The 24,397-nt window shown below is 46.2% G+C and overlaps 1 protein-coding gene across 7 annotated transcripts in view; it reads left to right on the top strand.

Annotated features, from left to right (window-relative positions):
• Positions 1–23,484, top strand: part of CADPS (calcium dependent secretion activator) — a 176,209-nt gene extending 152,725 nt beyond the window's left edge. For 6 of the 7 annotated variants that reach the window (XM_029084776.1, XM_029084775.1, XM_029084770.1 and 3 more), the window contains 3 exons: positions 1,031–1,138; positions 20,300–20,404; positions 22,137–22,763. In XM_029084776.1, the coding sequence (XP_028940609.1) occupies positions 1,031–1,138; positions 20,300–20,404; positions 22,137–22,316 (393 nt within the window). In that variant the 3' untranslated portion in view covers positions 22,317–22,763. Of the gene's footprint in view, positions 1–1,030; positions 1,139–20,299; positions 20,405–22,136 lie in introns of all 7 variants that reach the window. The other variant, XM_029084774.1, reaches the window with a different exon arrangement.
• The last annotated feature ends 913 nt before the right edge of the window (positions 23,485–24,397 follow it).

Raw genomic sequence — 24,397 nt, 5'->3', positions numbered from 1 at the left:
TGTGTTAACTAACTTCAATTTACAGTGACTGACAATCGTATCTTGCAGAGAAATGATACTCTGTGATCTGAGGTAAATCACAGTAATGGAAACTAATGACACTAGTTATTAACAAACTTCCAATGTGCCATGGAAATTTAAGATTTTGTGGCAGCTCATGTAATGACTCCTGTTACAGTATTTTAATAGGTTTCCTTTGAGGTAAGTTTGATTCCAGTATATCAAGCAATGTGAACTCAAACAGGATTTTTTTTTTTTTTTAAGCATTTTCCCTTCCACCTGCCTCCGTTCCCATTTGCTTTAGAGAAATGCTGTTACCCCAAAATCTTGCACGCTTGTAGGTTGCTGTTTACAATCAAATGCTGCAGAGAGCCATAGAGGTGTGACAGCACAGGGAGACTTCCTGCAGTTTAGCAGTGGCTTAAACATTCATTTAGATATACATTCCCTGATGTACCATTTCCCCAATTTATTCTTGAGAGCAACACTAAATGTGAGCTAAAGTCAGGGGTCTAAACAGAACAAGCAAGGTGCTTTTGGCATCCCTCCTGCAACACCAGCTGCTTACTGCAGACATCCTCCCAGCGTAGAAGAAGAACCAAGAGCCCAGCTCTGGCTGTTAGCTTTCTACCCTCAGAAACCAGAGGGCTTGTGTAGAGAAGATGACCCAAGAAAACAAGAAATCCCCAGCCTGACTTGCTGGTTCATTCATTGGGTCAACAGCACCAAAGGTAGCAAGACAACTTCCCAGCATTGGTATGTTGAGGAAGAGCTTTATTCCTCTGACTGGCTTTGCTCTAGGTGAAAGAAGAGAAAGACTGAGTGTCTGTGCATGATCTTGTGCTGCAGACAGTATTTTGCTGGGCAAAGCAGCGGGACTCGGTGTCCATCAGGTAAGGAGAGGGCGAGCTGCAGGAGGACAGCAGGAGATGGAGGAGAAGGAAAAGCAGCAACGAGGCTGCACAGAGGAGCTGCCCCCTGAGCCGCTATTCATGTTTCTCTCTCTCTCTCTCTTCTCTCCCCCATGCAGAAGCCGGGGATGGATGTTGCTGATGCCTATGTGACATTTGTCCGCCACTCTCAGGATGTCCTGCGTGATAAGGTCAATGAGGAGATGTATATAGAAAGGTTATTTGATGTAAGTAAATGCCTTCTCCTCCTTGGACACCAAGCAGGAGAGACCCAAAATGTGACAAAATAAGACAGGAGGATAAGTCACATTTTGAGAAAATTTATTGGTTATAGCTTTAAAAAATAAATAAATCTTTCCTTTCTTTCTGACTAAGGCTCGTATCTGCTCTCTGCCTGCTTTAAACCTCTAGTCTACTGTGTCTTGGTCTGTCTGTGTGTGGATTTTAAGGGAACAGCATCTTCTAAGAGAGCTCTTTACTATGTTAAAGCTTGTGGAAAATCTCTCTGTAACAGAACATCTTGGTCATTGTTCTCACTGTTCAAATTTGAGCCGGGTTTTTGGCAGATGCGCTTGCTAAGGGCCATCTCTTCTGCACATTTTGCAGTGCATTTCATTGACAGGCACTCCAAAACTGACAGTGAATTAAGTGTACTAATTTTTAAATTTGAAAAATAACCAAAACAGAGCCGATGATTAGGAACAGACTTTCATATTTCAGGAGGACCATGTTGTGGTGTCTGACACCAAAGGTAAAGTTGAGACATGGTCTCCTTGATGAGGGTGGCATGGTAGGAACTGACCCAGATGTTCAGAGCTATTTTTCTGTTGCACCAGATAAATTCATTGGACTGTAAGAGAACAGTGACCTGTGATGCCCGTTTGTTTTGGATTTGGATGCATGTTAACCGATCTCTCTGTTTTTGTTGCTCTTGTTGTGTTATAGCCTTTCTGTCCTCGTAGCTGTTCTATAGCGAAGGTTTTCTGTTGACAGCCAGCCTGTAGCATTAGTGTTTCAGTCTCCTTTAGGGTATTTGTCCATATATCAATTTCTGTTTGAAGCAGCTTCTGTTCCTACTTTCCTTCCTGTCATCTCTCAGCAGTGCCATTTCTCAGTCTCCCAGCTCTGGAACTGTAACAACCTTCCTTGCTTTCTTTACTCGCTCGTTTGCTTCCTCAGTGTGCAGGGAAAGCTGCTTTTTTTTCCCCAGCCAAACTCCTCCTCCACTCGATACCTCTCTTTCTGCGCATTACCTGTCCCTTAGAAACCTCTTCCTCCTTTACAATCCCCACTCTTTCTTTCCCTTGTACCTTATCGGATTAAAATGGAACTTATCTCTCATGTCAAATGTTTTATCACATTATATCAAGTGGCATGAATTAGAATCAAATAATCTTACTGTGTACATCTACTAGCATGACCCATATCCACTGAGAATGCCTCATTCATGCACGGAGCACAGCAGTGCCTCCTCTGGGCACCGCGCATCCTCGCTCGGGGGAGAGTTTTGCGGCACAGAGCACCAGACGCAAATCACCCATCAAGCAGGCATGGGGAGAAAAAACAAAACATAAAACAAAAGACTGTCGCTTCCATCTGCAGCAGGCCTGCGAGTGCATTGCTCGTTTGTGTTGAAATTTATTCCATGAGCAGTTAAATTTCCAGAACTCATCTGGACTGTTCTTTTCAATGCCCACACTGCCTTTTCCCTCATCCTTTCCCTATGATTCACAGTTGGTGTGTTTGTACCCTTTGGGCCTTTATTTCCAAATTTTCAAAAGGCTGGAATTAGCACAAATATTGATTTTGGTTTGATCCGCTCAGACTTAGTTTTACCAAGCCATATTTTAAACAAATTAACAGTTGACATGAAAAAAAAAAAAAAAGAAAATTAAAAAAGGCAGCTACCTTGGTGGAAAGCAAAAAGAGCAAAACTTTCTTGCCCTCCCTGCTTTCCTCAAGTCTCCCTGGTCCATGTGGAATAAAATAATTTGGAGTAGGGTTTTTTACACTGCTCTGCCTGTTTTGACCCACTCCAGCTGCAGGCAGGAGCTACATCATGCAGGAGCTGTTCCCGTTCCCATTCCTGCACTGGTGGGACAGTGTTGAGACCCAATGCCACCGGTGTCTTCCCTCGTGTCTCGCATATGTGAGTGTGCGCCCGTGCGCGGGGCGAGCTGTGGGGCCCTTGGTTCACAAGGAGGGAAGGGGATGAGCCAAGCCCTAGCCACCCAAAAATTGGAATTATGTTTTGAACGGTTGTGTATTGTCTTTGCCAGGTTGCAGCTGAAGAAGCAAATTGCCCCTGAGGTCAGCTCTCAGCATGGCTGGGGTTGGAAGCCACAGGGTTTATGAGTATGTGGGGGTTACCTGGGCCTAGACCCCGTTTAAATCGGTGCTGTGTTCACCTGCATTTCAGTAAGAACAGGAGCAATTGCTTAGCACTGTGTTCCTGAGCTCCATCTCAGCCACAGTCCTGCAGCCCTTTGCCCCCCTCACCCTGCACAGCAAAGCAGCGCGGCCACGGGGTCTTTAAGCTCCTTTGGTCTCTGCACCCATGGCCATATTTTCCAGGGACATTTTAGGTGCTAGCTACCTTTTTAATAAGAAAGAGAAGAGAAATAATCAAAAATAATATTTACAGTGCTGAATTAGACTTGGTACTGGTTTTGTTCTCACTTCCCCCAGCGCGGCAGAGGAACAATCCTCTTAGCTGCAGAGTTTCTCCAGGCAATGAGATTATTAACGCTTCAGAGGCCGGCTCCTCTCCTGGTTTAGTGCAGCAATGCTGGCTTACCCCAGCCACAAGCTTAGTCCAGTTTTAGGATGTTATATGTTAATATGTGCAGCAATGGCAGGTAAACAGCTTAAATCTGCCTGCAGGCAGTTCCTCTGGTCTCTGTGGGATCACGTTGGAGACACTCGCAATGTAGGGCTAAATCCCCTTTCTGTGCAGCTGGGAAAAGACCTTTTATTTTATTATTTGCTGTGAGTAGTGCAAGAGATTTGCACAGTGCAAGGTTCCCTATTGCGTGTTCCATGGTGGTTGCAGCTCCCAGGTTCTTCCCAATTCCCACATTTCTCCACAGTCCTGCCCATCGTTTCCATTCGTTTCCCCTTTGTTTCCTCCCAGGAGCAGAGGCTGCAGAGTGCATTAGGCCATCTCCCAACAGAGCTGGGTTAATACGGCTTTTTTGGTATTTGCCATGATTTCTGAGCTCAGAAACCATCTCTTTTCCCCTGCATCACGTTCCCTGTTTGCACCTGCAGAACAGGGCTATGCTCTTTGAGAGATACTGGTGTTTATGGAAGATTATTGTAATATTTCTGTGTGGTCTGTGTGTTAATCCTCTTAATTCTGCAAATTAGTCAGGGTTTTTTTTTTTCCTCCCCCCTGAAATAGAGTCATCTTAATTTTAAAAATCTGTATTCTTGGGATCATTGAATGAACAGATTGATCGTGGAGTTCTGCTGGTAATCAAAACCTAACTAGCTTTTTGGCAGTGCTGTTTACTGCAGGGTAACATGACTTATTTACTTGGCCTGGCTCACTAATTTGATAACATTTAAAGCTAAAACACTGTAATAAAGCCCGTTGTTAGAGAGCAGTGCTAACAGAGGAGTTTCAGGATAGCATCGTAGCACCCACTCCCTGCGTTCCCGTGCATGGCTGCATGCTTTGGGACTTAAACTACTGTGATGCTTTGTACACAAAGCAGAAGGATCACAAACTCTGGTAGTGCCTGATGGAAAGTTAGATTTTATTACTTTTTCCCTGGAAAGGGGGCAGAGTTGACATGCAGAATGTGTCTGTTTACAGGAACGATGAAGCAGAGGCAGGCGGGTGTATCTTAAACATGGAAAAATACCTTCAGAGTGATCTTGAGTCTTCAAACCAATCGTGCAAAATTCAGGTCCCCTTTGGTTTGGGACATTCAGTATTTCATCAGATCAGAGTTTATATGTCTGTAATTTTGTCTGAAGGCAGTGGGAGTTTTATTTGTAATGTTCGTGCCCTTTGGTGGAAGTTATTTGTACATGTGTGTACGTGTGTGTATCTTTAGACACACCCTTAGGTACTCACAGTGTAAGTTTCAACCCATCAGAACATATGTGATTCAGAAAGTCTGTGATTGACTAGTAAATAGTGTGAATGCCAACCTTTCTTCCTCACAAATTGGTAAACACTATTGTAAAATAGAGCAAGAATATTTCCTCCTGAGCCACAGGCGAGTAGCACGTACACAAAAGGCTACTGAACATCAAGTGAGCTTCCCGAGATCCTGCGAATTCCAGCATCCTGATGCACCCTAAATAGCGCAGATGGCATTTTTCTCTCTGATGATTAATTCAATATCTTACAGGAAAAAAAAAAAACAAACCAAAAACATGCTTTTGATATGAGAGATCAAAACACCAAGAGAAGCTCCTAAGATTGCAAGGACCTAAAAAAAAAAAAATTAATTTATTTTTTTCCTCCTTGTACTTCTTGAAGACACCAGCCTGAGTAGAAGATAAGGATTAAAACAGATGTGCTTAGTGCTAGTTCATCTGCTTAAATCTAGCAGTCTCTGAGATCAGTGATTAAAAAGCCATCTCTAACTTTGATGAAATCCACTGCAATGGTAATACTGTGTCTCTGATCGCTTTCTTATGGGCCTCATGTCTGCCTAAACCGGACATAGAAAACATTTCACTGGAGATGATACATGGATTATATGGGTCAATTATACACTTAATCTGCCTTCTGGGGATTAAATGTGCATAGATTGACCCTGCGTATTTGGCTTGTCCTTGGCAGTTATCAGATCAGGAAGGGTGCCTTTACCAAAAAGTCTGGTAAGAACTTAATCACGCAGTGATACAGCCCGCTGAGGTGGCAGGAGTCACAGTGCTTTTTGCAGAAGGCAGTTTTACCACTTCACTGTCACTGTGTATGTTCGGCTTCCTCGAAGGTCTGTGTCACAGCCGGGATACCAGACGGAGTATTTTTGCCTGAAATGAGAACACGAGCCCGTTCATCTCTGCGAGACGGAGGCAGTTTCTTTATCTTGATGGCAGGGTGGGATCGGCAGGTCCGGGCTGGCATAGCGAGGAGGGCGATGGTGAAGATCAGGGGTTTGCTCTGCCCTGTGCCATCCTCGGTGCAGAGGGACAGTCATAGAATCATAGAATCATAGAATGGTTTGGATTGGAAGGGACCTCAAAGATCATCTAGTTCCAATCCCCCCGCCTTCAGCAGGGACACCCTCCACTAGATCAGGTTGCTCAAAGCCTCATCCAGCCTGGTCTTAAACACTTCCAGGGAGGGGGCATCATCAGTCGTGCCAGGTCCTCTCTCGGCAGTGAAGGAGGAGCCATGGCTCAACTGTTAGAGGAGCCAGGACCTCCCTCCCACCACCCTCGGGCAAGCACAGGTCCTTGGCTGGGGCTCTAGTGCCAGGTCCTGTCCCTCAGGCTCAGCTCAGCTGGGTTTTTAGGAAGCCCCAGTGATACCCTGAGGCTGATGTCGCAGCTGGTGGATTTTCGGTTGCTGCTCCCCAGCCCACAGCCCAGCAGGAGCACCAGGCCTGAGGATACGACTCAGGACTGTCCTTGTATTTCCAAAGGTCGCTCCCCTCACTGGTAAATTACTTCTGAATATCAGAGATACTGAGTAATAAGGATGCAGGGCACTGTGCGAGTCTCAGACTTTAACAAAATCCTTGTACAAATTTCCAGGAGCACTTCTTACTGGTTTACTGTAGGATCCACAGGCAGCTCAGCATACGTCTCAGTACCTGCCGGTTTGGAGCCTGATACCACACCTGAGTATACAGAAAAAATTACAAAAGATAAACTGGCAGCTAGATCAGTTAATTCAGCAAGTCCTTTGCAGATGCTTAGGCATTCACTTATTCTTAAAATCAAAGCTTTTGCCTTCAGTGGGGTTACTCACTTGAATTTTGGCAGCTCCTTCAAGGCGTGCTTGCAGGATCATGGCATTTCTTGCTAGAGCGTAAGCCTTGCACGGCACAATGAAATGCCAGAAGAGAGCCCTTCTCACCCTCCCTTCTCCTTCCCCTCCTCGAACCCAAAAGCCTGGTCGTGAGTCAGTGGAGCTACTCACTGTGAGTTAGAATTACTCACAGGAGGACGGGTTGCAGGATCAGGGGAAAAACGGATATCAGACTGCGCGCCGGGCTCCCATCTAATATCTGCTTGCAGCCGCGCTCACCGCTTTCTCTGAGACAGACAACAACCTGTTTCCCTCCTACGCAGCTAGACTGCTCATTAGGGCACTAACTCTCTCCCACTCCCATCCTGATATGGCCTCCACTGAGCTATTTCTTCTGCCTTGTTTTTTGCCTTTTTTCTTTTTTTTCCCCCTCTCCCTCCCCTTCCCGAGTGAGTTGTGAAATGAAGACAATTAGGCAGATTGATCTTGGGGAAGTGCAGCTTGCTTTCTTTCTCCCCGTGCATCTTTGGAGGAGCTGGAGCAGCACAGCTTTCACTGCAGACGCTGCCGCAGCCCTTGGCCAGCTTGGCGGGACTCGGACCCAGACCTGGAGTCAGTCCCACTGCAGGGACCTTTGCTGGGGAAAAAAATAAAATTGTGAGGGCAATTGTGTGTACATCTTCTAGGAAGGGACAGATTCTCTTTCTGAGGATGCACCATCCTTCTACAACCTCTTTTTTCTTCCCATGTGCCTGCTCAGAGCTGCACAGGAGCGGGGAGAGGAGCTCAGCAAGGACATCGCTCCTCGGAGCCAACCCTTGTCCTTTTTTACTCTCATACATGAGCTTCACACGGCAGCAAGCATGCACTTGCCCGTGGCCTCCCGCCTCTCCTGCGTTCCCCTTAGCAAGGTTTCTTTCCTGAAGTGCTCGTTTGAGTAGGCTCCATTTAATTTATTTTAGGGAGAGTCTTAATAAAATAAGTCCTAGATCTGTCACTGGATTTTATATGCTCGTAAGGGGTTTTTTCCCCTCCTAAATGTCTTTATCAGAACAGCTTTTCATGTTCCAGTAGACATTTGGTTGAAGACAGTTAATTTGATTTCTTTTCCAGAGGAGATTTTCCATTAATCGTTCTAAGAAGGCAGACTGATTGCTCTGTTACGTTAAGGTCAGCATAGGCTTGCTCACATCATCCACACAGTGCTTTTGAGTGTCGGGAAGGGGTTTTTTTAGGGCAGGCACTGAATGAAAAATCATTTATTTCCTGGTAGATATGAGTAGCTAAGGTAGGGTTTGGGGAAGAGGTGCCATCGTGCTGTATGGCAGGCAGCAAGGCATCCCGCATCCAGAGAGAGCCTTTTTGCGAGTAACCCCTCTGCTCCTTGGCTGGGAGCTGTCTCTGCACATTGATACCTGTGCACGAGTTGCCTTCCAGCTTCATTTAAGAGACCTTAGCTAATTTGAGCTCCAGTCTTGTGGGTCGTCAGCCAGGAGAGCCCAAAGGTGCTGGTGTTCCCCATGAACCCCAACCCAGGCGGGTGCCAGCTGAGACCAGGGGGTGCAAGGGGCGTGGGAAGGGCCAGGACGTCCTGGTGCACACAGATGTGGGGGGCTGACCCCCATCCTGCTGCTGGTGGCTTTGCTCCCTCCCTCCGGGCTGTGCAAAGGGTCTTTGCCCAAAGAAACTCCGGGTGCACACAGGGGTGAGCCAACGGCCCCTGCACGGACAATGAAGAGTTGTCTGATTTCCTGCAGCGCCTTCAATCCCTCTTTTCCTTTTCTCCCCCTGCAATCCAACCCCACACAATTGCTGCCGTTGCCTGCGCTGGCCAGCGGTGCGTGCGAGATTAGCCGTCCCAGGTCACTTCGTTTCTCTTGATCTGCGGCTCTTTCCTTTCCCGGTGCTGCTTTAAACCTCGCCCTGGATGTATGATATCAGCATTCAAAAATGCTGAGCAGGACTCGGGCAGGGAGTGCATTTCCTCCAGTGCATAACCCCAGGAGTGATACCAGGGGAGCTGCTCCCTCCCACGCTCAGGACCGAGATACCCAGGCAGCCTCTTAACTATTTCTTTTTTAATTTGCAGGCTATAAAAGAGCCAACTAAAGTCTGTGAAGTCCCACTTTGTGACAGCTTTTGATTCAACCTAATGACAAGTATACTCAAAGCATTCCATGGCATGCATTTACTGTATTGCATCTTACTGAGTAACTTTGCATCCAGTTATACCGTCACTGCCTTGCACTAACAGGGCTCTGGAATCGGGACAGAAAAAAGCAGCACGCTGTGTGGATATTGTGTTTTACTAAGCTGCTTTATATAGAAACTCAGATTTTAACATGTCAACTTCATTTCTTTTCTGAAAAATGGAAATAAGCAGAGAATATTTTATAAGTTAAAAAAAGTATTTGAGAACAAGCATCCATACAGAAGTGGTTTTGTGTGTGTGTGCTTCTGCCTTTATATTTTTTTATGCAGAAGCGCTTTCATATGGGAAAACCGAGGGCTGAAAAATCCTGCAAAGCAGCAGGTTTTGGGGTTTTTTTTTGACAGTTCCCAATGAGCACTGTGCACCTTGCTGAGCTGTATCTACAGCACTCAGAGCCAACCTGATGGTGTACCCAGGGCCCTGTTCAGAGCTCACTCCTCAGCGTGCAGGTACATGGGATGCTGCATCCCGGTGCACCCTGTATAGGCAGCATCTTCCAGCTCAGGGATGGATGTAGCCAGGACAGGTTGCCCAAAAGGCAGCATTTTCTGCAGATGTATAATGTTGTGCCCAAGGGTTAGATCTCTCCTGTCTTAGAGGTGAAAGGGGGCACCCACTGAGGCTCTGAGCATGGGGTGTCCCTGGTTTCAGAGGTACCACCAGGACAGGTGTTGTTGACCTTCCTTCCTGAATCACTGTGACCATGGGCCACTGCATCCCCCCAGGCAGCTAACATTGCAGTAGCTCTTTCAGTGAGATCCTCCCCAGGGGAGAAAGCTCAGGGAGACATTGGCATGTCCTGCCTGTGGCACATGGCCTCTGCCAGGGATGTGAGTATGTGGCTTTTGCCTAGGCAGAGATTTTGATGACTGGCTAGCAGGGTAGCCTACCCTGACGCACAGCTTGGGAACACCTGAATAAGTGTAAGACATCATATTGCCAGCAGCAGAGTTGTTCCTCCTCCAGCAAAGGAGCAGTACCGTCTGCAGGTCCCTGTCTGGCTCTGTACCTGCTGTGGGAAGCCTTGGCTTGTGTGGTAAGAATGTGTGGATTGCCTGCGAAGCTACTGACAGGCAGAGTACACAAACCTGCACCCACCGTGGTGTGTGGAGCTGCAGCTGCTCCAAACTAGTCTTGGGGAGGGACTTTTTTCAAGGGCAGGTAGTGATAGAACAAGGGGCAATGGCTATAAACTGGACAAGAGTAGATTTAGATTAGATATCAGGAAGAAATTATTTCCTGTGAGGGCGGTGAGACACTGGCCCAGGTTGCCCAGAGAAGCTGTGGCTGCTCCTCCCTGGAAGTGTCCAAGGCCAGGCTGGATGAGGCTTGGAGCACCCTGGTCTAGTGGAAGGTGTCCCTGCCAATGGCAGCAGGGTTGGAACTGGATGAGCTTTAAGGTCCCTTCCAACCCAAACCAGTCTGTGATTCTATAAAACACGTGCAGGTGTTCACTGATTTTGTGCAGCACTGAAAGCAGAGAGTGTTTGCAATGATCTTCTTGGGCATCTTTATTTGCTGGGGACCTTGGCCCCGCTGGCATGAAAGATGTTGATCCTCCTTTTCTTCCCCAAAAAGGGATAAAATTAAGAGTGGAGAGAAATTTGCAGTGAGGAGTGCGCAGGATGAGTTATGACCCTTTGGCGAGCGGGAAATTTGTGCAATCCCACCAGCACATGCGGAAAACACACCCAGGAGGAGTGGGAGCCGCCTGGACCCGGGAGCCCCGTGCCTCCCTCCCATTAACACCCGTGGCACCAACCAGCCAAGCCCCATCGGGTCCAGCTTTGAGCCAATTAAGGGTGAAGCACCAGCCTGAGCACACCCTGGTACCGAGATCCCCAAACAGTGGGTGATCTCAGGTGCCATATGTACTGCAAAAAGCGTGCGCCACTTCGATGTGCTTGGGTCTGCCTTTCAGCTTTCATTCTGAATTCTCTTCCCTCTTTGAAGGCAGAGCTTTTATGCGATTCAAAGTTGTTTGGTTTTGGGTTTGTTTTTTGGTTTTTTTTTTGTAGTTTATTTTTGGGAAGAGAAGTGGGGGAAAAAAAAGAAGATAATGTAATTCGGTGATGCCATTTGCATCCTAGACAGATGATGAGTTGCTCTGGCTAGCAGCTTAACCTTATTAGGCAATGCTGGGACCGTGACTCTATTAAATAATAATACAAATTATTTTAATATCCAGCCCCTTTGACTTTGTAACTTCCTCATATAGCTACGTTGTCAATGTGAATGAAATTTCATAGTTAAGGAATATAAAATAGAGTAAAACGCATCCAGAAATCACAGCACTGGAGTGGATGTTGAAGAATACACTGTGAGTAGTTGCAGTGATAGCACTATAGAGATAGGAAAAATCCCAGGAAAAAAAAAAACAGTGCAGCCTTTTATTTCAGTAATAGCTCAGTGTGAGTGTGACCTGGGAGACTCCAGACAGGTTCACAAGGCTTTGATAGAATAAAGTAATAAAAATTAAGAGAAAAAAAAAAAAAAAAGACCCTGAAGTTTGAGGGTTTTTTTATTAAATTGTTAGCACTTTACTAGATCTCTAGGTTTTAATGTAGAGTTTAATAGAGAGGTTTAATTCAGAAGATGAGGGGCGTGTTGCCTCTTGTGAGGACGGCTTGCCCGGGTGCAGGCAGAGCCCTGCCAAGCACGGCTGATGGAGGATTTGCCCGTGCATTCGAGGTGCAGGCGCAGAGTCCGGAGTTTGGCAAAGAGTTCACGTATCCCAAACACTTCCCATTTACATACCAAGCCGAAGACCCCGCAGAGAAGTTAAATTAGCACACTGCAATCTGTTCCCAAAACTTAGATTTATTTTCTGAAAGAGAAGATACTTTCAAAAGTGTGTGAATTTGAGGGGGGAATTACCTCTCTGATGGCAAACAGAGGGCTGCCTGGAGCCCTCTCGGTGCTTTGCTGTTGTGTGCTCTGTAGAGCTACACCCAGAGACCTACTTTTGATGTCGACTTTTGCATACCTAACAAGAGTATACGCGCTTAAAGAATTATGTGCGCTAGAAAAGCCACCTAATGATCGGACAGCCTTATTATCTGGCGTGTGTAGCAGGACGATAACTATTTATTTACTCTTTGTGAATAATGTTCTGTTATTTTCTAGTCTTTGGCAATAGCAAGAGAGCATCTGATATATACAATATTGGTGTGTATCCAATTGTTTGTGAACATCCCAAGTTTTGAAACATGGTTGTGAGAGAGGAATATAAGCTTAAGCTTGAAAGGCTAAAAAGCAGAAAGCCCCACACATAAATGCTATTATGCACTTAATGAGGCAGGGTTTAAAAAAAAAATCAGCCACACAAGTTGGTTTTATCAAAGAAAATGTATAAATAACAACCAGTGATTCAAACTGCCTCACAAAGGGAAAAGCAGGGACGGGAAGCTAGCACTTCACTTGTGGCATTCAGATAATAGTATTTACTACACTAATCTTTTGGGCTTAGCAATTGACAATCAATATATTATTATCAACAAGCGTTAACGCAAACAAAAAGCTTCCATTTCTTTTTTAACCGTGTCCCTTAAGTCCCTTAAATTTAATTAAAAGCGGACAGCTCTCCCTTTAGTACAAATTAGAGTTAAAATCATATTAAATATTTGTTCTACGAGAAAACAAAAGTGTCAGCTTGTGCTACCAGGTTTGGCTGAGGTTTTTTCCCCCCCCCTTTTTTTTTTACACACAGAGGGGAAAAAAAAAAATACCAGCTACTCAAAGTTAAAATAAAGTCTCTCTCCCTCCCTCCCCGTCTCCCAAGACTACTGTCTATAACATGTTGTTCCTTATAGAAAGTGGGATATGGTGGCATTTGCTTGATTAACTTGCTCGACAAAAGTGACAGCTGCTGTGGGTGCATGTAGCTAAGCTGCACAGCGCAGTTCCGCCTTTGTACATCTGTCAGCAAAAAAGGAGGAATAAAGAGTGAAAAGAGACAAATTGGTCCCAAAAGGCAATCCATTCAACTCAGGAGGTTTGCTCTATTCAAGCACTCGCTGGGAATCTCAAGTGCTAGGTAGCTTATTCAATTTCATTCATTCTTTAGAATGAGCCCACAAGTGTTTAATTTCTTATTCTGTTGAATAAAAAGGGGGAGCTTTTTTTTTTTTTTATTAGAAGCATTAATTGTAAGACTAGTGATCAATGCCTGTGATATTAACTCATTGCTTATTTTCTGGTTAGCTGTGCTTACACAGCCACTAAACTTCATTTCTGTAACGTGGGCAATGTCACACCAATTTCTTTGCTTCTGGAAAACCCAGGCACTCACAGGGACACAGCACTCAGTCCCCTGAGCCTCAGCCCCTGCCAGGCTTGGAGGAATGGGCCAAATCCTTAGCAGGTGTAAAGCAAAAGAGTCACTGGGTTATTATTGATGCCACCCGTGGCCACGGCCAGGACATGACCGAGCCAGGTGCTCTTTGCGTGTGGGGCTGAGCCCCTGACCCCGCAGCAGGTTTGGCCTTCTGGGCTGGAGCAGGTTTTGTAGCTCAAAATGCTGAGCTGCCTTGGGATGGCTTTTCTGGTCTCCCGGCGCAGAGGATGGTGTTTGTGGAGTAGTAGGAAGAAAAGTTGATGAATGCCTGGGATGGGGATGGCTGCATGTCAGGTCTTCACTTGTCTTCCAGAAAACCTGTGTTTTCAGGGGCTCTTAGCTCAAGAGTTTCAGACAGACTTGTGTCACCAAGGCCCTGTCCTCGCTTTTTTCCCACCCTCCCGGCTGTAGGGTCAGCCTGGGGGATGGCATGTCACCTTCTGCAGCAAACAAAGCCCAGGTTTCCAAAACACGGCCTGAGAAATAGCCAGGGGTCAGCTCTGCAGCCTGGCCAAGACCTTGCTAGCACAGGCTGGGAGCAGGGCAGGAGACACGCTTTGTCCCATCACCGCTCTCATCCGCATCCAGCATCCTGGCTGAGCTGACCTTTGGAGGAGGCTCTCGAACTGGAATCCCATATGCTGCCATGTACGTTCAGACTTGCTGGGAACATCTCTTTTAGTTTGGTTTTTTTTTTTTAAGAAAAGAGTAGGGAACTGCATTGGCCACGAGGCTCTGGGCTTCATGCTTACTGTCTTCACCAAGTTTTTGTAATTGCAATGACAGCCTGAGATCAACAGTGGAAGAAATATTAAGGGAAGGTGGAGAGGAACACCTTGGTGGCCACAGAAGACCAGAGGGACAAGAGTGGTGCTTCCATGACTGCCATCAAGCCGCCCAGGCTTTGGGTTGCAGGCCTGCAGACGGCATCGCGTGTACAAACCTGGCTGTGTGTGTACAGGGCACATCGTGAGCAAACGCAGGAGCAGGGTCCCTTGGGCAGGCAGACTTCACCAGAAGAGCTCCTGCTCCCATACACCGGGGAAGCCTTCACACAGCACTGGCAGAGCTGGTCCTCGGAAAGCAGGGTCCTGAGCTGCTGTGGCTGCACCCCTGTCTTCCCTGTGGAGATGACACATGCCAAGGGGAGGTGGCTGCCGTGGATGCATGTGACAACACCGAATACTGAATTTGATCTCAGAGCCACCCAGGATGGGGATGGACACGGCTCTGTCGGCTGTCACATGGCTGTCAGCAGTGGTAAATCAGTGCAGCCCCACTGTGCTTCCACCAGCTCAGCTTCTGGCCCATTGGACGGGGACACATCACCACATACAAAGAGTCGGTAATTTTTTAATTCTTTTTTTTTTTTTCCTGGCTAATCGAGTCACTTTGAGAGAGGTCTGTTGCCTGAGAGCAGGTTCAATTTTCCTTTAATAAGACTCCCAGTCAGCACATTCCTCTCTCCCTTCCCACCCCTGTGGTCCCCTCGCTCCGTGCTGGCCGGCTCAGGGATGCTGCAGAGGCAGCCGCCCAGCACCCAGTCCCTCACCTTTTGAAACACCTTGAATTCAAGGCTTCATTTCAAAGCTGCCTTTCAGCATTTCAAAACAAGTCTGTTTCCCGGACAAAGAGAGGGAACCAGCCGGCGTTCGGAGCCTCCTTGTGCAATGTATGTAATGGTTTTAAATAGATTTGCCCTGCTTGGATTGGTTCTGGTTGGAAAGCGAGTACTGAAATGAGAGGTCATAGGGGAGAGTTACTATGGTAATTGAGTAGTATCACCAGTAGTTTTGCTCTTATGAGCATTAAAGGACATAATAATGGACAAACAACAGTGGTTAAAGCAAGCAGGTAGGATTACTATGTTCTTTTGTCAGAAGTATATAATGTCTTGTAGTCAGTTTTAAAGACTTCTCAACCCCCAAATCCACCCAGCAGTCACCTGCTGAGTAAATTTGTATGCCTAATCTCCAGCCCTTAACTACAAGCTTTCTGCTAATTTGAGGCAAATGGGTATTTTTGACACTAAATAGGGGAGTAAAGAATCCCTGACCTAGAAAAACTCTGTTCCAAGGCACTGAGAGCAGAAAAATATTCTTTCAGCATCCTTGTGAGACCTTTGGAATGACATAAAATAGCTTTGACTAAACTGCGCTGCAGCCTTCGATTAATGGTTTGCAGAAACTTGCTGAACATCCCTACTACAACTTCCCCCATAAAACTTGTCACTTCAGATTGCCATCAGCCACCACAACAATAATCATTTCATGCCTATTGCTAATTGCAAGCACAGCTGAGGCTCAGCGGGGTGCTCTTGCACAGTCCCAGGCCTTTATACCAGCCTCAATCTGTTGTATGGCACTTGTTCACACACAAAAAAACTACCAGTAAAGGCAGAAAGAGGCAGAGTCACAGGTTCCTTGTAATCCCTCTGCTACCCTGCTGACAACCCAGCCCTATAAGCATTCCTGGTTTTGTCCCACTCTTTACAAAAGCTGAAGTGACCTTAAGCTACTAGTATGTAAGCTTTTGAATGAAGAATACAGCTCCTTCAGGTGCCTTAAGAAGCAGTGTTGCATCTGGCTTACGAGATTCTGTTTGCAGCACCCCTGGGGTGAGCTGTGGCTTCCTGTAACATGTAAAATATGAGTGTGAACTCAAGGTTCATGGCAAGGAACAGGAGGTCATGCTTCCATTCAGCTCACACCAAAGAAGACGGGGGTTTGCAGATGTTCTTGGGTATGTGTAATGACACCACCTCCCGGAAAGCGCAGGAACCCAGCACAGGGCTTTTTTTTTGTGTTTTGCTTTTTTTTTTTGCTTTTTTATTAGTGTGCCACACTCAGTGTGTTACTTGCAGATTTATTCGTATCGATTTTTGCAATTGATGTATTCAGAGACAAAGTTGCTATTTCAGCAACTTATTTATCATTCTTTTGTTTTAAAAAAAAAAAAAAAAAAAGTGGTGGGGGGAATGAGGAAGCTTATTGCCCAAGCTGGTTGGGGTGTTGGATGGGCAGCTGTGGAAGCCCATCCCTTGGCGTGCTCCAGCTCCTCTAATGCCTGTCCAGGAGCATCCCAGCCAGCCCATGGCCCACCTCATCCTCCCAGGCTAACACCCAGCAATGAGGGTCACTGTGAGAGACAGAAGGGGAACAGGAACACTAACCTGAAAGAGGGATTAACTTCTTGGTTGTGCAAATATGGTGTTTACTTGCTGTTAGTGGGCTCTGACAGCACCCAAAGGGCGGCTGTTTGCATTTCCTCTGCTGTTAGCCAGCTCACGCCATGCAGCAGGCAGTGGAGGCTGTGGCATGCCTCCATGGGAGCCTCATCCCTTCCCTGCTGATGTCCGGGGGGATGCGTGGCATCCACTGTGGATCCATTGGGATGCACCCTCTGCAGCCATTCCTCAGCCTGTGCCCCCAGACTGAGTGTAAATTGTCCTCTGTGGCAGACAGGGATGCCAGCTAGCATCACTAACGTGTGTGTGCAGCAGGGAGATATGTGGAGTTGAGGTCCACGGACCTGGGAGCATCAGTGAGGTCTGCTCATTCTTTACAACCAGGTGTGAGGAGTTCTGAGAAAATATATTTATACTGGTTACTTTGGTGTGCCCATGCCACAGCTCAGCTGGCCCTGAGGCTCCAGAAATGTGCCTGAAATGTGTTGCAGCCCCATGTTCAGTATTTGGGCTGTGCTCTCTGCACCTTGTGTATGGGGACAAGTTGCAGTGCTGCAGCCCCCAAGGAACCCCTTGTCCCCAGCATGTGCCCCACTGCCCTTCAGGGAATAGCAGACCTGCACACGGGGGGAGCAAGGTGGCCAGTGTCCCAACAGGACCACACTGAGCTCTTTTGTCTGAAAAGATCACGTTTCCTTTTTGGAGCATTTGGCTTTGTTGTTGTTGGGGTTTTTTTAATAATATAATCATATGCAAATGTTATCTTCTTTGGTAGGTTAGTCATGAATCAGAGGGCTTGTGCGTCTTATAGCACATCAACACTAGTGATAGCTAAAGGGAACATTTAATTTATGGGCTAACTTATTTTTATGAATATGCAGGGCTTAAATTCAGCAGTTGGTGTGTGCTCTATGAAGTGACGTGACGGTTTTGTGTATCAAGATCAATGAATTAGACTTTGTCTTTTTCTCATAAAGCGGAAAGTCTTTGGAGTAGCTTAGCTTTGAGAAAGAGAGCTCCTTTCACGCAGCCGAGCAGTACGCCTGGCTGAGCCCTTGTCAGCCGGTGCTCGAGAGGAGAGGGGTACAATTCAGATTCGTAGGAGGAGTTTGCATCTTCCTAGAATCCAGCGTGTTGGAGTGCCTACCAGAAACACAGCAAAATGTTTCGTTTTGCTTAATCTGAAGGTCTTGCAGCACCAAAGTCCCCTTGTTGATAACCTCCAGGCAGAGGTTATAATTTCTGGTTTGGATCCATGCAGCCAGGTAGGTGTGTGTGGTGCAGGACAAACAGAAATGGCAACACCTGCCCCCGCTAGGGACTTCTCATCTCATTTAAAGGTGACATGAACACCGGGCAGATCGTTTTGTGGAAGACGAGAGGCCGCAGTGGAAGGGAGAGGGCGTGTGTATGTAACATACGGTCGCTTCGTTCCTCTGTGGGTTCTGATTTAAAGAGGTGGTGGAAGGAGGCGTTTGGGTGACCTGGGCATCTGTGTGCCAGCACAGCCCTGGGTCACAGCTAATGTCACTCGAGAGTGTGATTCATTTAAGTGTGGCGATTGCAGAAAAGTAACATTTTAAACATTAACGGTTTCTCTCTCGTTTCGCCCAGGTGGGCCCCCGGTATTAAAGGCAACCCAGGCAGATCCCCCAGTGACAGCTCTCTGGGGATATCCAGGGATGCTCTGACCTCTCAGACTAGTCTGAGGGACTGGAAGGTATGAAGACCCACCAGACCTTCGTGTCTACTATGCTGGTCAGGCCTACACCAGCTAACCAGGGTGCTTCACTCACAATTCAACCCTAATCTGACATCAGGATCTCAAGTGACAGCTAACAGTATCTGAGCTTGATTGCTGTTACGGAGCGAGCTCCTGCTTGCCTATCTCAATTAGTTTCATTCGAGCTCTTAGCTCTTGCCAGGTCTCTGTCCAGGAGATGAAGGGCCAGCAGTAATCTCTGCCACAAGTTGCACAAGGTGTAAGCATCAATCAAGAGATCACCACATGCCTTTTCTTTGGTGACTCTTCCATCCCTTTATTATTTCCTCCATTTTATTAAGAGGTGTTGTAGAAATACAAGTACAGGAACATCTTCATGGAGGTGAGGGAAAAACCCTTCTGTGTGCAGCATGACTAACCTCCACTGTCTGCTCTGGGTGGCAACTCCTGGGTGCGTTACCTTGCGGTTCAATAATGTGTTGAGCCCACATTTTTGTGATGCTGGGCTGGTTTCACTTGGACTCAACTTGTTTGCTTTGGTCAGCCTTGTGTCAGCTCGTGCACTTGGCTTGTGGGTGCCCCAGGACATTGGTGCCTGTGGCCATGGTGCTACCAGCAAAGCCAGTGACACCTTACGGTGTTGGAGCCGCACGTCCAGCAGTGCCATGCTCTGCTCTGCTCACAGGCAGGCACTGGCATCTCAGCCAGTGTGGAAGGACAGAGGGTAATAGGTGACTGGCCTCAGTTTTGCTGCGTTCAGTCATCTCTGTTCCCTGGCAGCTTCAGCAGCTGGAGGGAGGAGGGCACATTTCTGCATAAGAGACCCCACCTGAAGGTGCAGTGAAGGAGGTGATAATACCTGCCTTAGGCTGATGGAAGGGCTTAGGTGAGTTGGGAGGGAGCTGCATCTCAGACTAACCTGGCTGGCACTCAATCAGGATTTTTATAAACTGGTCCAGTAGTTTGTTTTGTTTTGTTGTTGTTTTTTTTTTTTAATCTTTAACTGGTTCTAGATTAATTGCAGCTGATCTGGAGTATAGGTTTTGATCTCTGCATGTGCTTGTGTAAGAGAGATTGCAAAGGAAGAGTGTGACTGTGCATACACAGACCAGCAATGGGTGTCTGTATGCAGACCACTTTGTAATCAACTGTTATACTGAGTGCTGTGGGGAAGTTTTTGTGATCCCCTCCCTGCTATAGCTCCTGCTTTTCCTTTTCTTGAGGGCTCACTGCTCGAGAAAATGCCAGCCCTGCATGAGCAGGGCACTGATCCACAGCCCACCGGAGACTTCCTGCACCGCAGGGCTGGCAGGCTGCTGCCACGTAGCTGCGAGCCTTTTTCACAGACAAGCAGCAAAATTTCAGCCCCTGGAGGGGCCCTGTGAGTTCAGCAGCTTGAAACAAGCTCATTTGTTTGCTGCTCTTCCATCTTTCATAATTGTAAGGGTGAAACCAAAGCATTTCCCGTGCAGCCCAGGCAGCGTCTGTAGGTGCTGACACCAGCATCCTCACCCGCAGCCCAACCTTGCCCTGCACGAGCCTCCCCTCCGCTTACCATCAGGGAACCAGACTCGCCCCGTGGCTGGTTATGTTTGAATTTCAAGACGGTAAGTAGCTTGAGTGTGGGTCTGACACACTTAAAGGCAGGACTGTGCTCTCACTGGGGGGAGGATGGGTTAGAAAATGGACTGGGCCCAACGCACACCGCTGCTGGCAAGTCCCAACAATGGCAAAATCCGATTACAAAAACCTCGCGGTGTTGCTGGTGGCTGTTACCTCTCCTAATAAGTTTGTTGTTGTTATTAGTAAAATTCAAAAGCTTATGCATGGAAATTCTGTGTCAAAGAGGGTGCCTGTCTCCCCCTCTAAGTCTGTCACATCCCATGAACAGGCTGGCTGTGGGCAAGGTGGGTGCTGACTGGGTGCTGGGTTATTCAGGGCACGGCACGCTGCCTTAACGTGGTCGCTGGAGAAGTCCTGTCTCTCTTGCAGCAATGGTACACCAGCTCGATGAATGTTGTCTGCACCTGGCTGACAGACCGCATGGACCTGCAGCTTCACATTTACCAACTGAAAACTCTCATTAGGATAGTAAAGGTAATTGTCCCATGTGTTTTCAATACCCATCTTGCTGTCGGAAGGAGCGTGCGTGTATTGCATGTATGTTCTCTTGGGCAAACTGTCACCAGCAAATAAATTAAGCCATTCATTAGGATTCTTAAAAATTAAGATACTTGTGTGTATGGCATGTAGTGAAGGATAAAGAGGAACTTGAAATGCAGAGATGCAAAATACAGGTGTGCAAATGAGAACAAAGTGACCGCTTGCATGAAAAAGGAAAGCTTTATTGCTGTTAGAACCTACTTGTACCATAAGCACACCAAAAATTAGCCTTTTTGTGGACAAACACATGGTTTGTCACAGGTATTGATAACACCAGTGAACTCCAGTGTTAAAATGGGTTAAATAAACCCAAAAGTTTTTAACATTGTTTTACTAGAAACATTTAAGCCCAGCTACAGCTTGTGCTTATCATCAGAATGCAAATGAGGATTGTTCTTATAGTTAATTGAAGTTGTTTCTTTTACAATGGGTGTATATAATCAACTCTTAAGAGATCACAAAGGTGAGATAACATACCCTGAAAGGAACATTTTTTTCCTTGAGTGCACGTGTATGTGTATATATGTGTGTGTGTGTGTGTGTGCGTGCCTTGGACTAATGATAATTATTTCAGTGTGAAATCGCAGTGGTTTACATGAAATAATAAGATCACAGAAGGGGGTAAATATATTTTTGATCATTTTAGGTTTCTATCTAATGGTTTTTGGTCTAGTATTTTGTAATGTTTATGGTCTTGTGTGCAGTGAACACATTGAAGGCATGAATAAATTAAAACTGAAATGTATTAAATGTGCTTTTCATAACTGAAAACAACAGGCACAGACAAATTATTTCTACTTGTCAGCTAGCTGAGGAAAGCTTTCTTCCTTGTGCTTTATTTATACCAATAGTACATTCAGAAGTAGCTACAACAAATCCAAGGACTTTCTGAAATAGCAGAACAGTAAATGTTTCCACACAGAGCACAGAGCAGAATTAATTGAACTTTGAAGCCCGTTTTACGTCGTGGAGTCGAGAAGTTTTTAAACATAAATTCAAATGAGATATATTAATTGTAATAAGAGGGGAACTGTAGCTAACCATGGAAATACAACCTCAGGTTCAGAATTAGGTGAAGAAAGGGAGATTTAAGAAACGTATGCCATGCGCTTATGTTTATACATCAACAATTTTCCCCAGTGTCCTGGACTTAGCTTATTTAATCCCAATACTGTAGGCAGGATTATTTAATACAGAGTATTCCAGGAACGTGTAATCACGTCTGTGGTTATGGGTGATAGAGTTCTGCTGCATGAAGGAAAATAGCTGCCGTTACAGGCAGAGGAATGCATCCAGAAGCAGGGAGTTAGTTGGAGCAGAGCCCCTGGCTATTGCTTTGATGTCTTTTTAGACCCCAACCTCCCTTATGCAAAGCTCCCCTGAGCAGCCCCCAGTACATCCATCCCTGCTTTGAGGCCACCCTGCGGGCCCTGCAAAGGTGGGGCTGGAGTCAGAGCCATAATTTGTTGCTCAAGGCACTCTAAAGGGATCTGGGCCACGGCAAAGCGGTGGCCAGTGGAGATGCCTGCCCTGCAGCCTCTTCCATCAGTGGCCCCAAACCCCAGGGGTGGGGGCATGGGCTGACTCTTGCAGTGACGCAGGGGAGCCGGTGTCAGCCCTGACCTCTGTGCTGTCTCCTCCTTCTCCGTGCCTCTCTCTGCTTTAGAAAACCTACCGGGATTTCCGATTGCAAGGTGTGCTGGATTCCACCTTAAACAGCAAAACCTACGAGACCATCCGGAACCGGCTGACGGTAGAGGAGGCCACGGCGTCGGTCAGCGAAGGCGGAGGGCTCCAGGGGATCACCATGAAGGACAGCGATGAGGAAGATGAAGAGGATGACTAGGGAAGCTGGCCTGGAGGACCAGCTGGGGGTCGCCTGGTATCCGTGCATGTACCTCGTCTGTAACTCAGTTAGCCACATTAGGAATTTTTATGTCAGCTCTAAATGCCCATGAGAAGTTTACCAATACAAATGCCATGTTAGCTGTGTGGTAATAAGGTTAGCACCTCTCTTTGATTCATCGGTTTCCTAATTTCATATCTATATGTTCATAAGCAATATGGAGCACCATTGTTTAATACTGTTAATGGAAAAAAACTACATAGAAAATATGCTAGGTGTGTCCCTGTTATAATTAAAGTTTAAACAATGCTTCATTAATGTACTGTATATACATTGATGGTAAATTGTTGTGAAGATGAGTGAATCGAGTCCTTTCATTTCTTTGTTTCTCTTCTGTGGATGCCAACTGCTTAAAATTAATAAAAAAACAGCTTTGTTTTTAAAAGAAAAACAAGGCAATTACAACTGATTTTTTTTTTTTTTGTTCTCTCTGTTCATTTAAAAACCAGAAAACAAACAAACCCAGACAGCCGTTTGAATCACTCTGCATCCTTGTTAATGTACCAGGCTCTTCCCTTCAATATGCAGTTAACTCCATAGAGGCTACATCCCAAAGGATTAGTCATTCTAATTGCCACACCAGATTAATCCTATCATTATGGATATATCATGCCACATTACAAGTCCAAAGCAGTTGTTTTATGTTGACGTTTGCTCCTCTAAATGTTACATTTTTATTTAAATTTCAAATAACCGTGTATGTACAAAGACAACTTTATTTACAATCTTAGACTATACAAATGTGTTTATAATAATATATTGAATATTTATTTCAGTAGATTGTAACCATAATTTACAATTCCTCTGTTTCACAATGATTTTTATATATGTCATGTACATTGCATTTTGACCAGTAACTGCATGTCCATCAGTCCCCCTCTCCAGAGCTTTTACTTTCTGTGTAAAATAGTGATCCATCTTGCTTTTTTTGCCTTATACAAGCCGACAGTTGTAAAAGTGTGAGAACTGTGGCTTCTCAATAAATAACTATTCAGATGTCCTAAGAATAAATTATGGAGTCTTTTTATGTCTGCCTTAGAAAAAAATAAATTACAAGCTGAGATGTAAGAGCCCCCATCTCTCAGAATAAAGGCATTTTCTTTTCTCATGGGTGTTTTTACAGTTTATTAATTAAGATGGTTTCCTGACTTGCTCCCCAAGATCAGAGTGGGACCAGACTGTCTCTTCCTCAGGTGCAAGGGCATTTCTGCTGTCGCCTTCACAGTGGTTTCCACTGTTTTCTAAGCTCTACACCCTATGACCTGTCTCGGGAAGTCTAATTCATGGTCCGCCCCAGTACAGCCCCCGTTGTTACATGGGAATCAGCCTTGCCCAACACTTACCTTCCACCAAGAGGCCTCAGTTTGTATTTCAGCTTCTCCCAAAGCAGCCAGTTGCAGTGGCCTGCGGGGCACTTATAAACACATGGTGCAGGGCAAACCCCTGGCTGAAATTCAAAAGCAGGCTGGTTTGATGGAAAGCATGTTAGGTAGGGAGTTTTCTGAGAGGTTTTGCAGTCATTCCCTCCCAGCAGCCACTTCAAACCAGAAATGACTCCTGCTAACCCAAGTTTCAGTCATTTGAGAGCAAAGTGGAAGAGCTGATGTCCTTCACCCCCCCAAGCACAGCAACCTGTTGCCACCCTAAGGAACGAGGACAAATGTTCACCACCCACAAATAAAAGATTGCCAAATGTTGGAAAAACATTCTGCTTAACATAATGAACCATTAAACTAAACCATCTTCCAGTGCCCCAAGAGCCATGAGACACTCCCTGGACCTATGGGAGGAGAAAGGGACCTCTGGGAACAGCCTGTAAAAGGGGTGTCAGCTCCCAAATGGGGTTGGGATAGTTATGGAGCCTGGAGCACATTCACTTGCAATGCTGCATTTTTGGACCCCTTCCCTCTGTGGCAGCATTTATTACCTGGCTCTGGAGGTGCTCTACAGCCCCATCACGATGGCCATACCCTACACATTCAACACCCACCTAGCCATCGTGACCTGCATACACCACTCAT

Source organism: Antrostomus carolinensis, unplaced genomic scaffold, assembly GCF_000700745.2.
Source record: "Antrostomus carolinensis isolate BGI_N321 unplaced genomic scaffold, ASM70074v2 scaffold5394, whole genome shotgun sequence".
NCBI classification, from domain to species: Eukaryota; Metazoa; Chordata; class Aves; order Caprimulgiformes; family Caprimulgidae; genus Antrostomus; species Antrostomus carolinensis.
The sequence above is the reverse complement of the archived record's forward strand: the minus strand, read 5'-3'. Positions and strand labels throughout refer to the sequence as shown.